The 13,200-nt window shown below is 37.6% G+C and overlaps 1 protein-coding gene and 1 non-coding gene across 3 annotated transcripts in view; both read left to right on the top strand.

The window, feature by feature from the left end:
• The window catches only part of CARS1 (cysteinyl-tRNA synthetase 1), a 39,713-nt gene that overhangs the window by 13,578 nt on the left and 12,935 nt on the right, over positions 1-13,200 (top strand). For both annotated transcript variants that reach the window (XM_060768292.2, XM_060768301.2), the window contains 10 exons: positions 543-641; positions 1,455-1,604; positions 2,423-2,563; positions 3,487-3,575; positions 3,860-3,981; positions 4,069-4,181; positions 6,009-6,137; positions 8,660-8,789; positions 9,655-9,758; positions 13,050-13,147. In XM_060768292.2, the coding sequence (XP_060624275.2) occupies positions 543-641; positions 1,455-1,604; positions 2,423-2,563; positions 3,487-3,575; positions 3,860-3,981; positions 4,069-4,181; positions 6,009-6,137; positions 8,660-8,789; positions 9,655-9,758; positions 13,050-13,147 (1,175 nt within the window). The remainder of the gene's footprint in view (positions 1-542; positions 642-1,454; positions 1,605-2,422; positions 2,564-3,486; positions 3,576-3,859; positions 3,982-4,068; positions 4,182-6,008; positions 6,138-8,659; positions 8,790-9,654; positions 9,759-13,049; positions 13,148-13,200) is intronic.
• LOC132762270 (small nucleolar RNA SNORA54) lies at positions 10,595-10,723 on the top strand. The gene has a single exon (XR_009630156.1). It is a non-coding gene; the product is annotated as a small nucleolar RNA SNORA54 (small nucleolar RNA).

The following is a 13,200-nucleotide window of genomic DNA, read 5'->3' as shown; positions in this document are numbered from 1 at the left end:
GGCAGTAGCAGTTGGGTGGGAAAAGGCAGAGGGAAAGTAATGAGAAGGCTTACTCGTGTATTAGTCAACCTTATATGTGTTGAAGGCAAGTTTGGGGACCAAAATTATGGACTTTGTTATGATTCATGTATAAATCAAGGGTCATTTCACAGAAAAGGAAAAGCACCAGTGCTGCCTTGGAAACACCCACCATTTACCTTCCCTGTTGTTCAAAAAGGTCAGAAGAGATGATACAGCAGAAAGAGTAGAAAGGGTTGATGATTCTCTTAAGTTCTCCCAGAATGCTGTTCTCAGAGAAGGAGATGGCTCCTTTCTTTGATAAGAGTTAAGGTACAGTACTTACAGTGACCCATGAATAAGCTGACCCAGGTTTTTACGTGGATTTTTAAACTAAAATTTCTAGACCTATACCGAGGTATATACAGTAGTTTTCAGTTCTGTCATCTTTGTAAGCCTTGAAATGCTTTGCAAAATAACTGATACTGATTTTCAGCTTTAGATTGTTTAACTGCATTTTTGGATGCATTTTAACTGTGTTGTAGATTATAAAAAGGGCACGACAAAACCATCTCTTTGAACAGTATACAGAGAGAAAGCCATCTGCTACTCAGCTGCTTGAAGATGTTCAGATTGCCTCTCAGGTAGGTTCTCATATTGTGAGATCATGCCCACTTTATGAACTCTGCCTCTCTCTTGTGTCCCTTCTCCTCATGCTACTTTTTCATCTGCCTTCCCACACTGGCAGTCAGATATAAGCCTCTGCATTCTCTCTCTCTCTTAGTAATTCTTATAGAGTTCCATATTCTGCTGGAAAATGGATTTTGGATGCAAAAGTGAAATTGCAGACCATGTCCTCTAATAGGTGTAGGTAGAAATTTAGATTTTAAAAAATGTAAAGTATTTTAAAAATCTAAGTAATAATGCTCTAGGGCTTGTGGGGAGAAGGAATGTGCAGTCTCCAGACCATAGATATGTCAAATGCTGAAATGTGTATGTATGTATGTATATATATATATATATACACACACACACACCCAGTCTGCCAATCTTGCCTCCCACTGTGATTTGAGTACAGCCCTTGGGACCAGAAAGGCTGTGTACACCTACCTTATGTACTTCTACACTATACAATTAATGCATTTTGACATAATTTTTTCTGTCATGGCTCAATATTTGGAGTTGTAGTTTCTGAAGCACCATCCCTCTTTGGCAGATATAGCTAAAGGTCTTGTAAAATCAAGCACTCGTGATATTCGTAGCATTGAGCCATGGCAGTTAATGTTGTTTCAAATTACATTAATTCTACAGTGAAGGTGTAGCCTAAAACACTTGATTATTTTTTTTGCCCTGTATCTGTACAGACTATATCGTTTTTGCTAAAATATCTGTTTTATACCTTGAAGAATCTTTCATTCAGTTTTGTATTTACATTGAATTCATGTTTCTTCAATCAGCCATTTTCAGCTAAGCTACAAGAAACCCCTGACCCTGATAAGAAACAAATGCTGGAAAGGATTCAGGCTGCGGTGAAGGTTGCTGTGGAATCTCTAGAAAATGTGCTCAAAAAGAAACTCTCTGAAGGAGATGTCAGTAGACATGCTGAGGTTTGTCGTTGATGGATTTCAGGTTTTGTAGGGTTGATGCTCTTTTCTGAGACAAGGCATTTATTTCAAGTAGCAAAGCTGGGAGAACCGAAATTTCTTCATGATGACAAAAACTATTTCCTTGTGATCTTCCAAAATGTGTTTCTTAAAGATCATCTTCAATTTCCTGAATCCACATATCACTTAAGTTGGTATTCAATTGTATCAGATGTATGTCTGCCAGTGGATTTACACTGTTGACAGAACAGATTCCTTTTTTATCCACAGCTTTCTTTTCCATTCCTAATCTGTTACAGAGAAAATGTGATGAATGGGATACATTGGGGAAGAAAAGCAAGAAAAGCTCTCTTAGCTTGACCAGAGGGTCACTAGTATCACAGTGCATAATCAAGTGATAGATAAATCAATTCTCAAAGCCCAAAACCAAAGGGACAGGTATATCTTCTACAACTTCATAGAATCTATTCAGCTACCTTACTGCAACCACTGGCTCCCTTCAAAGTATGCCTTAGATTAGGCCTACACAACCTGCAGCCCTCCAGGTGTTTTGGATGTTAGCTCCCAGAATTCCTGGCAATTGGAACAGCTGGCTAGGTTGGGCAGGCCTAACTTAGAGTAAGAATACCTATTGAAGCAATGAAACACCAAGGGCTGCAAAGACCAGGAGAAGACAGCTTTGCTGATATGTGAAGGTTATCGTTGGATCCAGGTTAAAAAATAATACTGGCAACTAGAAACACAGCAAAGACTGCACTGGGAAAAATCATGAATTGTGATAAGAGTGCTGTTTTGTTAGTTACATATTTATTTATTTCCAGGTATTGTTACAAGAAGCTAAAGATATACTCGCTGAGTGGCTGGATGGTAAACTTGGCAGTCAGGTGACTGATAACTCAATATTTTCCAAGCTACCCAAATTCTGGGAAGAGGAGTATCATAACGATATGGCAGCTCTCAATGTAAGTAGCTTGGCAAATTCAACAACAACAAAACATATATATATATATATATATATATATATATATATATATATATATTAATGGTTATGCTGATTTGTTATAAATGCACTGTCCTTGGAAGGTTGAGAAAGAAGACATACAATGCTACATTGTAGTTGCAACTCTAGTGGTGGATTTGGATACATAATAATTTAGTATAATTTTAGGCAATGTGTTGACACTTTCCTTTGGTGATCTCCTTTGTTACAACTGTAACAAAGATATAAATCGTGATCTAATTTCTTGTCATTGGCCCAGTAGTGATGGTTTTCATTTTAGCCTCTGATTTTATTTCAGCTTCAGCTCTTAAGTTTTTGCAGAGATAACATTTTAGCATGTTTCAACATAAAATAAAGATGAGATTACAAATGCAGGAACTGGGCAGAACTTTTGAAGCTTCCATAGATATCAGTCTATTTCTCTCAGAAGAACAGCTTGAGTAACTCTGGAATTATAAATATGTGTGGCTGTACTTCCAGCTCTATTAATGCATCTTTTTGGATGTTCTTATTAATATTCCAGAGCTTAGAAAAATTACATTTTGGATGGCTAAGGATTTGGGACGAGCATGGCATAGTGGTTTGGATTTTGGATGAAGACTCTAAATACTAGGTTTCAAATCTTCATTTAACCATGGAAATCCACTGTATGAGTCCTGGACAAATCAAACTCCCCCAGTCTTGGCAAACTTGTGAAAAAAAATGTTGCCAAGAAAGCCCTGTGATAGGTTTACCTTAGGGTTGCCATAAATTGGAAATTACTGGAAGGCACATAACGACAAAGAGATTCTGAGAGTAATCCAAGAAAATAATTTTTCAGGTTCTGTCATGTGAATGAGACTTGACTCAAGGAGATTGTGCCTTAAATTGTTTGTTTGTTTCTAGGTATTACCTCCAGATGTCTTAACTCGTGTTAGTGAATATATACCTGAAATTGTAGACTTTGTTCAGAAGATTGTAGATAATGGATACGGGTAAGTATAGGTGGGTTTTATTTTTTCTTTGATTTATAAAGTATTTATATAACGTGATCATTTGTTTCTTGATTATTTTGAGATGCAACAGCAACATTACAGGGCATGGAAAGGTACATTTCAGATTATAACTCTCGGACTCACCAATCTGTATGGTCATTAACTATGGTGACTGTGGAACATTCTGAGATTTGCAGTTCAAAAATACATTTTCAAAACTCCGGGTTTGTGACTGTTCCAGTGCTAATTAGAGCTTTGGGTAAAATTGTGTTTTTATCTTCTAGTTATGTGTCCAATGGATCTGTCTATTTTGACACAGTGAAATTTGATGCCTCAGAAAAACACTCCTATGCTAAGTTGGTCCCTGAAGCTGTGGGAGATCAAAAAGCCCTCCAGGAGGGTGAAGGTAAGTCAATAGAGTTATTGAATGTATAAAGACAATTTCTGAAAGGTTCATGAATATTTGAAAGAGTTGCTCTCTTATCTTTCACAGGTGACCTGAGTGTCTCAGCAGATCGTTTAAGTGAGAAGCATTCTCCAAATGACTTTGCATTATGGAAATCCTCCAAACTTGGAGAGCCCTCGTGGGAATCTCCTTGGGGAAAAGTAAGGACAATGGGTTGAATGGAATAGAGCAGTTGCATGGGCTGAAAACAGTTATTCTCACATGTAGAGAGGAGAGGAATTGATTGTTTACTTTAAGTAAAGCACTCTATGACCCCCTAAAAATCAACTTGGAATTCCCCCAGCCGCCCACATATATTCTGAATCCAGTTTGAAGGAGACTGGTGTCTTGGAGGAAAAGGACTATAGGTTCACTTGCAAGCAGAAATGCCTTCTTGCATTGGATTCAAGGCACTGCTATTGTGCACTTTGTAGCTGGCATCTACTAGAATAGGACTTTTCACAATTGATGTGTTGAGTGGTCAGTCATTTAGTGAATGATGAGGGTTGCTTTGAATGAGATTTGAGGGGGATGCCTAGTTTTTAAACGTAGTTTTAATTATATTTTCACTTTTACACTTATGACAAAAAATTTTTTTAATTTTTTATATTCATATGTATATGCATTCACATTGTTTCAAATTTCTATTGAAGTATGGTGTGTCACTGTTAGCTGCCTTGAGCCCCTGTGGGGGAAAGGTGGAATAAAAATAAAAATAAATAAATAGGTAAATTCCATTGATTCCGTGGTTTTACTCCAATCAAGATGTATGACAGGATTTAACCTTCTATGTATTTTTGTATGTAGGTATGTGTGATTCATATAAACTCAACAATAAGCATTTTTTAATGTAATGAAGCATAGGTTATACTTTTAAGTAGCAAGCTAGCACCACAGAGCCCTGCCAAAGGCAGGGCTTGTGGTGCTTTAATTTTTTTCATTACAGTCTAATCCCACCATTGGCAATGTATCGGAATTTCAGATGTCAATCATTTATGTCATTTATGTTCTTACTGTTTCCTTGTTGAAATTATATCTGCAGTATTTTCTAACCCCAGACTTTTGGGGTTAGAAAAATTGTTCTCTCATCTAGTAACTTCAACAGTCAACCCACTCGATGGCCATTGTTTTATTTACTCAGTGGAATGCGGAACCTGTATATCATTTAGTTGGTTTTTTGAGGGGCAGATTTTCCCATAGTTGTGTTTCCCTTTGAATTTTTAATTTCTTTCTTAGATTGTGGACTCCAAAACCAAATATCTTTCATATGATTTTTAACACTATGTTAAGTAACATTCTTAACAATTTTACAAAATATGATAGTCAAAGCTTTATGACAGTATGACAGACTACCTTAGAGGGTGGTAGAATCTCTTTCATTGGAGCTTTTAAAGGGAAGTCTGATGGCTAGCTGTCAGGGCCACTTAGCTGTGAATTCCTGTGGTTGTTTTGATTTTGTGTCTGATACATGAATTGTTAACATACAACTTGTGTGTTATATAGAGCCCTGGCTTCTAGCACTCCTACCATTTTACTATTGATGTCGGCTGTGCTGCCACATGCATGTGCACATGACATACTTTCCTGAACGCATCTCATGTATTTGGCCACATTTATGAACTTCCATCTTTGGAAATAATTAATGAAATGAGAGAGAGAGAGAGATAGTAATCTACTACATAAAAGTGCAGCAAGACTTCTTTAAATAAATATAAAATCCTGTAATTATTATTTTATAAATAGATAGCAATTCTATAGTTATATTGTCATGTACAGATGTTCTTTATTTCAACTGAAGGCATTACTTTTGGCTTTGTGTGAAGACATAGGGCTATGGAAAGAGACTCAATCTGAAGCAATCCAATACTATAGCAATTAAGTTCAGGCATAAAATAGAAATTCTGCATCTAGCAGTATATTTCCACAATCCTGTTAGTGATCATAATCAGTATTACTCTGTAATTGTATTAGTGATTTTTTTTTCATAGGGCCGTCCGGGATGGCATATTGAATGTTCCGCAATGGCTGGGTCCATTCTAGGAGAGTCGATGGATATTCATGGTGGAGGTTTTGATCTTCGATTTCCTCACCATGACAACGAATTGGCACAGTCTGAGGTAAGCAGTTGTGGTACAGGCAGTCCCCAAGTTATGAACAAGATAAGTTCTGTAGGTTGCTTCTTAAGTCAGAATAGGTACATTTTTAAAGTGTAACTCCAGCCACACACACACACACACAAGCTTTGGATAGCATAGGGAAGAGAAAACATCCCTGTAGTGTTTGTTTTGCTGTCTGTGCCTCTGTTCAGAAAATTTCACCTACCTTTCTGTTCCTGTAGTAATTTGATTTTGAAAACTTTGGATTGCTGTGGAAAAGGCTGGTGAGAAAGTTCAGTGGCAACACCTTTCCCCCATGATAACTTTCAGGAGTGAATTTCCCTTCCTAGGGGTAGATTTCTCTCACTTCCTGTTTCACCCATTAACTATGAGTTCTTTGTAAGTTGAATGTTGTAAGCTAGGGGCTACCTGCCTGTATTGTGTTTTTTTCTGTGTTTGCTCTCCTTCCACTTGAACTCTGCTGCTCATTTGACTGACATTTATAACACAGGTTATGTAGATTTGTAGGTTTTAGTATCTATAGTTTTAGAACATCCACGGTTCTAGTTTACAAAGTAATTAGAGCTTCTTTAAAAACCCAAGAAAGCAATGGTTTTAAAACTGTTTTCTTGTTCTATTTTCATCTGTTTAACACTCCAATTTCTATAAGACAAGAGGACTGTAGAGCCAAAGCACTGGCCTTAGCTGTGCCTTCTCCATTCAGACATCACAGCAAATCCATGTTAGCACAAAATTATATTTTGCAACCTTTGCATCTGATACTAATTTGCCGGTTCACTGTCAACTGCTATTTGTAAACCTGACATGATGTTCAGCTTCTTCCAATCTGGTTTGAAGTGATGCTTAAATGATTGGATGTTTGGATACTTTGGATGTAATGGCCAGACACTAATTATATGGTTTGAGCCTATAATCAAGGGTCTGGGGAACAAGCCATATGAGGAGTGGCTTAAAGAGCTGGGCATGTTTAGCCTGCAGAAGAGAAGGCTGAGAGGAAACGTGAGGGAGGAATATGTGAGAGGAAGTCATAGGGAGGAGGGAGCAAGATATTTTCTGCTTCCCTGAAGACTAGGACATGGAACAATGGCTTCAAACTACAAGAAAGGAGATTCCATCTGAACATTAGGAAGAACTTCCTGACTGTGAGAGCTGTTCAGCAGTGAAATTCTGCCCAGAGTGTGGTGGAGGCTCCTTCTTTGGAGGCTTTTCAACAGAGGCTGGATGGCCATCTGTCAGGGGTGCTTTGTATGCTTCTTGGGGTTGTACTGGATGGCCCACAAGGTCTCTTCCAACTTTATGATTCTATGATTCTAGGTCTTATGCACTCCTTTATCCCCTCAGTAATATTGATTCTCTTCCTGAATTCTCCGAGGTGCTTATCACACTATGTTCTTACATTTTTATAGCATCTTTTTAATCCTCCGTTGCCTCATGCATATGCATTTCATGACATTAAAGTTCTTTACATGTTGTGCTGTAGATTAATTGTCACTCTGAGCTTCTATTAAGGAGGCATTAATGAAGCCCCAGACTTTGAAATCACTTCTATTCACAGTGATCACCTCAGTGTTCAGCTCTTGGGGTGGGAGTTCTTTCTGCATAGAAAGAGCTCTATGTGATAAGGCTAGACTTGGTCCTTCTGTAGTTCAAACTCACTTTTAGACCTAAAATGAATTCAGTGGTGCTAGCTTTAAGACCATGGGAGTCTCCATTTTAGGCCCTTCTCTGGCACATTCTTCCAGGAGTGCAGCTACTTCAATACCTTCTGCATCCATCACACCTGTGGTGGAGATCTACAGAGTGGCCACTTTGAAATCCCCCTTCACCTTCATCAAGGGGCTACAGGCTGGACATTTTTGCCTTGGCAGAATGAGTCTTTAGCAGATGGTTGTTGCAGCAATTGGTTACCAGCATAGGGGAGCTTTCATATATCCCACACCAGGACATTCTTCCCTTCTCAAGACAATTTACCTCACCGGGTTGTTGTAGGTTTTTTTGGGCTGTATGGCCATGTTCTAGAGGGTTTACCTCACTCATTAGACTGTCATTTCCTGTGAAAGAATGAACAAAAATCCCCCCTGCCTTGATTACAAGGCTGGATATTTCTTCTCATCATTTTACCCTTCTTTGGTTCTTCTACAAAAATGGGGAATAGGGAGGAATATAAGAAAGGGAAAAGAGACCCTTGCCAGAGTTTGGAATTGTCGCACAAATGACCTTGAAAGAAGGGTTACTTCTGAAATATTCACTTTAGAAGGCTTCTGGTTTCTGAAAAGGGGAGCCCACTCTAGGATGTTCATCTCTTCATCCACAGGAAATGACTGCTTCACAGGTAAGACAAATGCATTCTATTCCTGTCCTCCTGTAATTGACGTTAGATTTTTTTTTGTCCAAACTGGATAAAGAGTTGTGTTTTGAAGGACAGGGAGAGGATGGGAGGCTTATTTCTTCTTTGCATACTGCTGCATTCTTGTGGGTATTCATATTAAATTTTAGATGTTTTATTCCCTTATTTTTTATAGGCATACTTCGACAATGACCACTGGGTTCGCTATTTCTTGCACACTGGGCACTTAACAATTGCTGGTTGTAAAATGTCCAAATCTTTGAAAAACTTTATTACAATAAAAGATGCGCTTAAAAAACATACAGGTAAGACCTCGATTTTATTATGTGAAAGGCTGCATCCAGTTCTTCTAAATATCATTTTAAAAAAGTTAACTACTTCCCTTTTGTATTAAATATATATATTCTTCCATATATCACAGGATCTCAAGCTAGTGTACGAATAAAGCAGATTTAAATAGTTTAAATTTAAAACATAAACAGACTTAAAAGGTATTTAAATATTTTGATGAGTTAAGGCTATTTTATCCATATATGTAGACAATTTTGGGTGAAATCAAGTAGGCCTCAAAGGCTTTAAGCTATTTTTTTAACTTGTCAATAGACGGAATCCAGCTCTGGTGCCAGTTGGGCTGGACTCTTCTTCTTCCTCACACAACGTATTTTGACTACTGTTGGGACACAAAAGAGGGACCCATCTGGATACAGTAGATACACAGACCTAAGGAGAGTGATTCATTCAACTAAGGAGCCAGCATGGTGTAGTGGTTTGAGTGTTGCACTACAGTTCTAGAGGGCAGGGTTCAAATCCCCGCTATGTAATTAAAAATCTTGGGCAAGTCACACTCTCAGTGTCAGTGGAAAGGAATGGCAGCCTACTTCTGAACAAATCTTGGCAAGAAAACCCAGTGATATGGTTGCTTTAGAGTTGTCGTAAGACAGAAAGGATTTGAAGGCACAGAACAACAGCAAACTCCTTCATGAACCAAGATCACAAGCCATTTAGGACTTAAAATATTGGAGGAAAAGTTATCAAACTGACTTGCTTTATTCATATAAAAGCTGGAGAGTTTCCATCTTGGAAGATTTCTTTTCTATCGCAATTTAGATTTTTTTTTACTGTTACCATGTACTGTGCAGAACTTTCTTAATCTTTGGAAACTCTCAACAGCTCGGCAATTACGGCTGGCTTTTTTAATGCATTCTTGGAAGGACACACTGGACTATTCCTGCAATACCATGGAGTCTGCCATTCAGTATGAGAAATTTATGAATGTAAGTTGGTGTTTTCAGATTTTTCTGAAATTACCAGGTGTTATTCAGACAAAATATGTGTTCTAAATTTGCTACTTAGCTTTTTTTAAATAAAAAGCTGAATTTGAATAGATGTATTCATGTGCTTCACCATGGTATACCTTTGAATCTCAACCAGGAAATAGATTAAGAATTGGAAGTACCTCTAAAATCCGAAATATTTTCTATCAGCTGTCTGTGTCTTCCTTCGAGATGGCAGCTGTAGCTTTCTCATTTATCTCTCAGGGCCCTTCCAGACAGCCATATAACTCAGAATATCAAGGCAAAAATTCCACAATATCTGCTTTGAACTGGATTATCTGAGTCCACACTGCCATATATTCCAGTTCAAAGCAGAAAATGTGGGATTTTATTCAGATATATGGAAGGGGCCTCAGAGCCTGACAAGATGAACAAGCGGAAGTGCTGCAACTACTTCTGCTTATTCAGCAGGCAGCTGATGGCAAAAAGAGAGATAGAGGTTCTGAGAGATAAATGAGCAAGAGAGCCATAACCACCATTTCAGAGGGCTTTTATCATGGGCTGAGACAGAATGGCACAATAAAAAATAGGAAGACGCTAGCTGTAAGAAAAATAAGTAATTTAAATGCTAGGAATAGTTTTTAATATGTAAATTATAACTTTGACTGTTCCTTATGCCCCTTTAATGGCGTAAATGAAGGAGATGATGTTCTGGAAACTCTTAACTGTTCCTCTCTTTCTTTCAAACTTCAGAAAATAACCACAGGTTTCAAAACTTTCCCTGGTGAAACTGAACATTTCCATTTAGTTGTGCTCCAATGCTGTATGTTAATAACTCGCACTGTTCGTAACCTGTTGACAGCATCTTCTGCTAATGGGTTCCATTCCAGTGCCACAACAAAACCCAGGATGAGAAAAAGCCAGTTATTTCTGCCTGTCTTTCATCTCTATTTTGGGTGACACTGTGTGCTACAATAATAAGATATTGATTTTTCATATATTGTTTGTGTTTTTTTAAAGAATAATCTCAAATTTACATTAAATTCTGGAGTTATTTGCAAGTTAAGTTATCTTCCTAATTCAAAAACATTCCCTGCGGACTGGCAAATTCTTTTCCCAATTTAATGAGACCAACATACATTTAACAGTCATCTAGAATTCTGACTAATATATTAAGAGTATGTAAAAAGGCTGGTGAACGTTGCTCAATTACTCCCTCTTGGCTCTTTCTGCCAGTGGGAATGGATAAATTGCCCACCGTTTGAAACAAGATCCTTAGCTCACTGTTTTCTTAACAATTTGGACTCTGAAGGAGAAAACAGGAACTGACCTCAGATTGTAGTTTGCCAGGGAATCAAATTCAAGATACCAGTTTGGACATAATGTTAATAAGCCACAGACTAAGGATTCCTGGTTGTATAGGCGCTCTTACTGGAAAGTAGACCCAAGCAGAACTCATAGAGCAAACAAGCAAGCTTTCTTTACTCTCTGCAACAGTTTGTAGATCACAGTAGAAATGCTAGTGCAGGATAAATAATATAAATATTTTTTCTACTGTTGAGGGGAATGGCTCTATATGCAGTCATGGACATCATTCTATAAGTAGTATGTTATAAATATTTAAAGAAATATGAATGAATCATTCATCTGAGTGTTATCCTAATAGCAGAGCTTGTTTTTTTTTTAAAAAAAAAAACACTTAGCTGTTGTAGGTTTAAAATTCAAGTATCTTGTGACATGTTGTAAATAATGTGCTTTAGATTCCTTTTTTATTGGACTGTATCCACAGTCTCCCTTCTGTCAACAGATCCTGTGGAGGTTCCCACTAAAAAATTGAAGGAGGAAGCTTCACCATCTCACGATGGGTCCTCCATTGTTTTGAAGTACTATTTCCAGAACACCAGGGGAAGAGGAATGGCAGAATCCTTTTGGTGGCACATCTTGATTAAATGTTGGCAGAGTGCTGCTGCATCTGTACTCCCATTTTGGCTACTGGGTTGGAAGAACTTTGAGTTTCACCCAGGGGCATTTTACCTAGTATCAAAAGGAGAGGGTGGAAAATTATTCTTAAATACATATTTAAAGTAATGGATACACTATTTTTGATTGTAAATAAGCATCAGTAATAATATTAAGGTCTGTGCATAATTATTTGTTTAGCACACGTATTAAATCAATGTTATAACTTAGCTAGTTGATTTATTAGTTTCTTAGTTTATTAGTTTACTGGGACACAAAATCCAGATAATTTAAAAACCTTCCCCAGCCACTCATCCACTATAGTGGCCCATGGCTACTCAGAAGCGTTCTTCTGCTATTTCAAGCTAAATTAGTGTTATATACTCAATATTTTCTATATTTGAATATGATATCCTAATTAATCCAGGAATAGGCCACAGAAAACTTGTAAGTAACATGCCAGTTTTGATCCAGATCCATCATTGTTTGAGTCCACAGTGTTCTATGGATGTAGGTGAAGTACAACTCCAAAACTCAAGGTCAATGGCCACCAAACCCTTCCAGTATTTTCTCTTGGTCATGCGAGCTCTGTGTGCCAAGTTTGGTTCAACTCTATCGTTTGCGGAGTTCAGAATGCTCTTTGATTTTAGGTGAACTATAAATCCCAGCAACTACAACTCCCAAATGACAAAATAACCCACCCATCCACCCACCTACCCCCCAATATTCAAATTTGGGCATATCGGGTATTGTGTCAAATTTGGACCTGGGAATGAAAATACATTCTGCATATCGGATATTAACATTACGATTCATAACAGTAGCAAAATTACAGTTATGATGTAGCAACAAAAATAATTTTATTGTTGGGGGTCACCACAACATGAGGAACTGTATTATGGGGTCGCGGCATTAAGAATGTTGAGAACCACTGAAGTAGGGGGAAGTTAAATTTAATAAAAATCTTGCTTTAGAGATCAAGGCACCTTCTGGTCATTTCCATTTTAGTGATGAATATGAGGGGAAAGGTAGGATATAACAGTTGCAGGTTATCAATATCCTATTTTTGCAAGGAAGCTTTGTGTTTAGTTAGCTGTAGAACTCAATAACTGCTTTGTTAATCTCTCGTATATCATGTTATGCAAAGTCAAAAACTAGACAAAAGTGGCTTGACAAGAAGTAATAGAGAACTTGCTTTATTTGTCAGATAGAGAGCATATCCTGTTCTTGCCTGAAAATGGGTCTGATATGAGTACTGAAATAGTTGAAATAGGCCATATGCTTTACAAGAAGAATGCCTCAGACTGTGGGTTCTTTCCTTCCCCATTTTAGGAATTTTTTTTAAATGTGAAGGACATTCTGAGGTCTCCTGCTGATGTGACAGGCCAGTTTGAAAAATGGGAAAACCAGGAAATTGAGCTGAATAAAAGGTGAGTGAGAAACCAGTTTTGTTGCTTTATTTATTTATTTATTTATTTATTAT

The sequence above is a fragment of the Anolis sagrei genome, chromosome 1, assembly GCF_037176765.1.
Source record: "Anolis sagrei isolate rAnoSag1 chromosome 1, rAnoSag1.mat, whole genome shotgun sequence".
Classification (NCBI taxonomy): domain Eukaryota; kingdom Metazoa; phylum Chordata; class Lepidosauria; order Squamata; family Dactyloidae; genus Anolis; species Anolis sagrei.
Note: the sequence above shows the minus strand (reverse complement) of the source record. Positions and strands in the feature narration are given on the sequence as shown.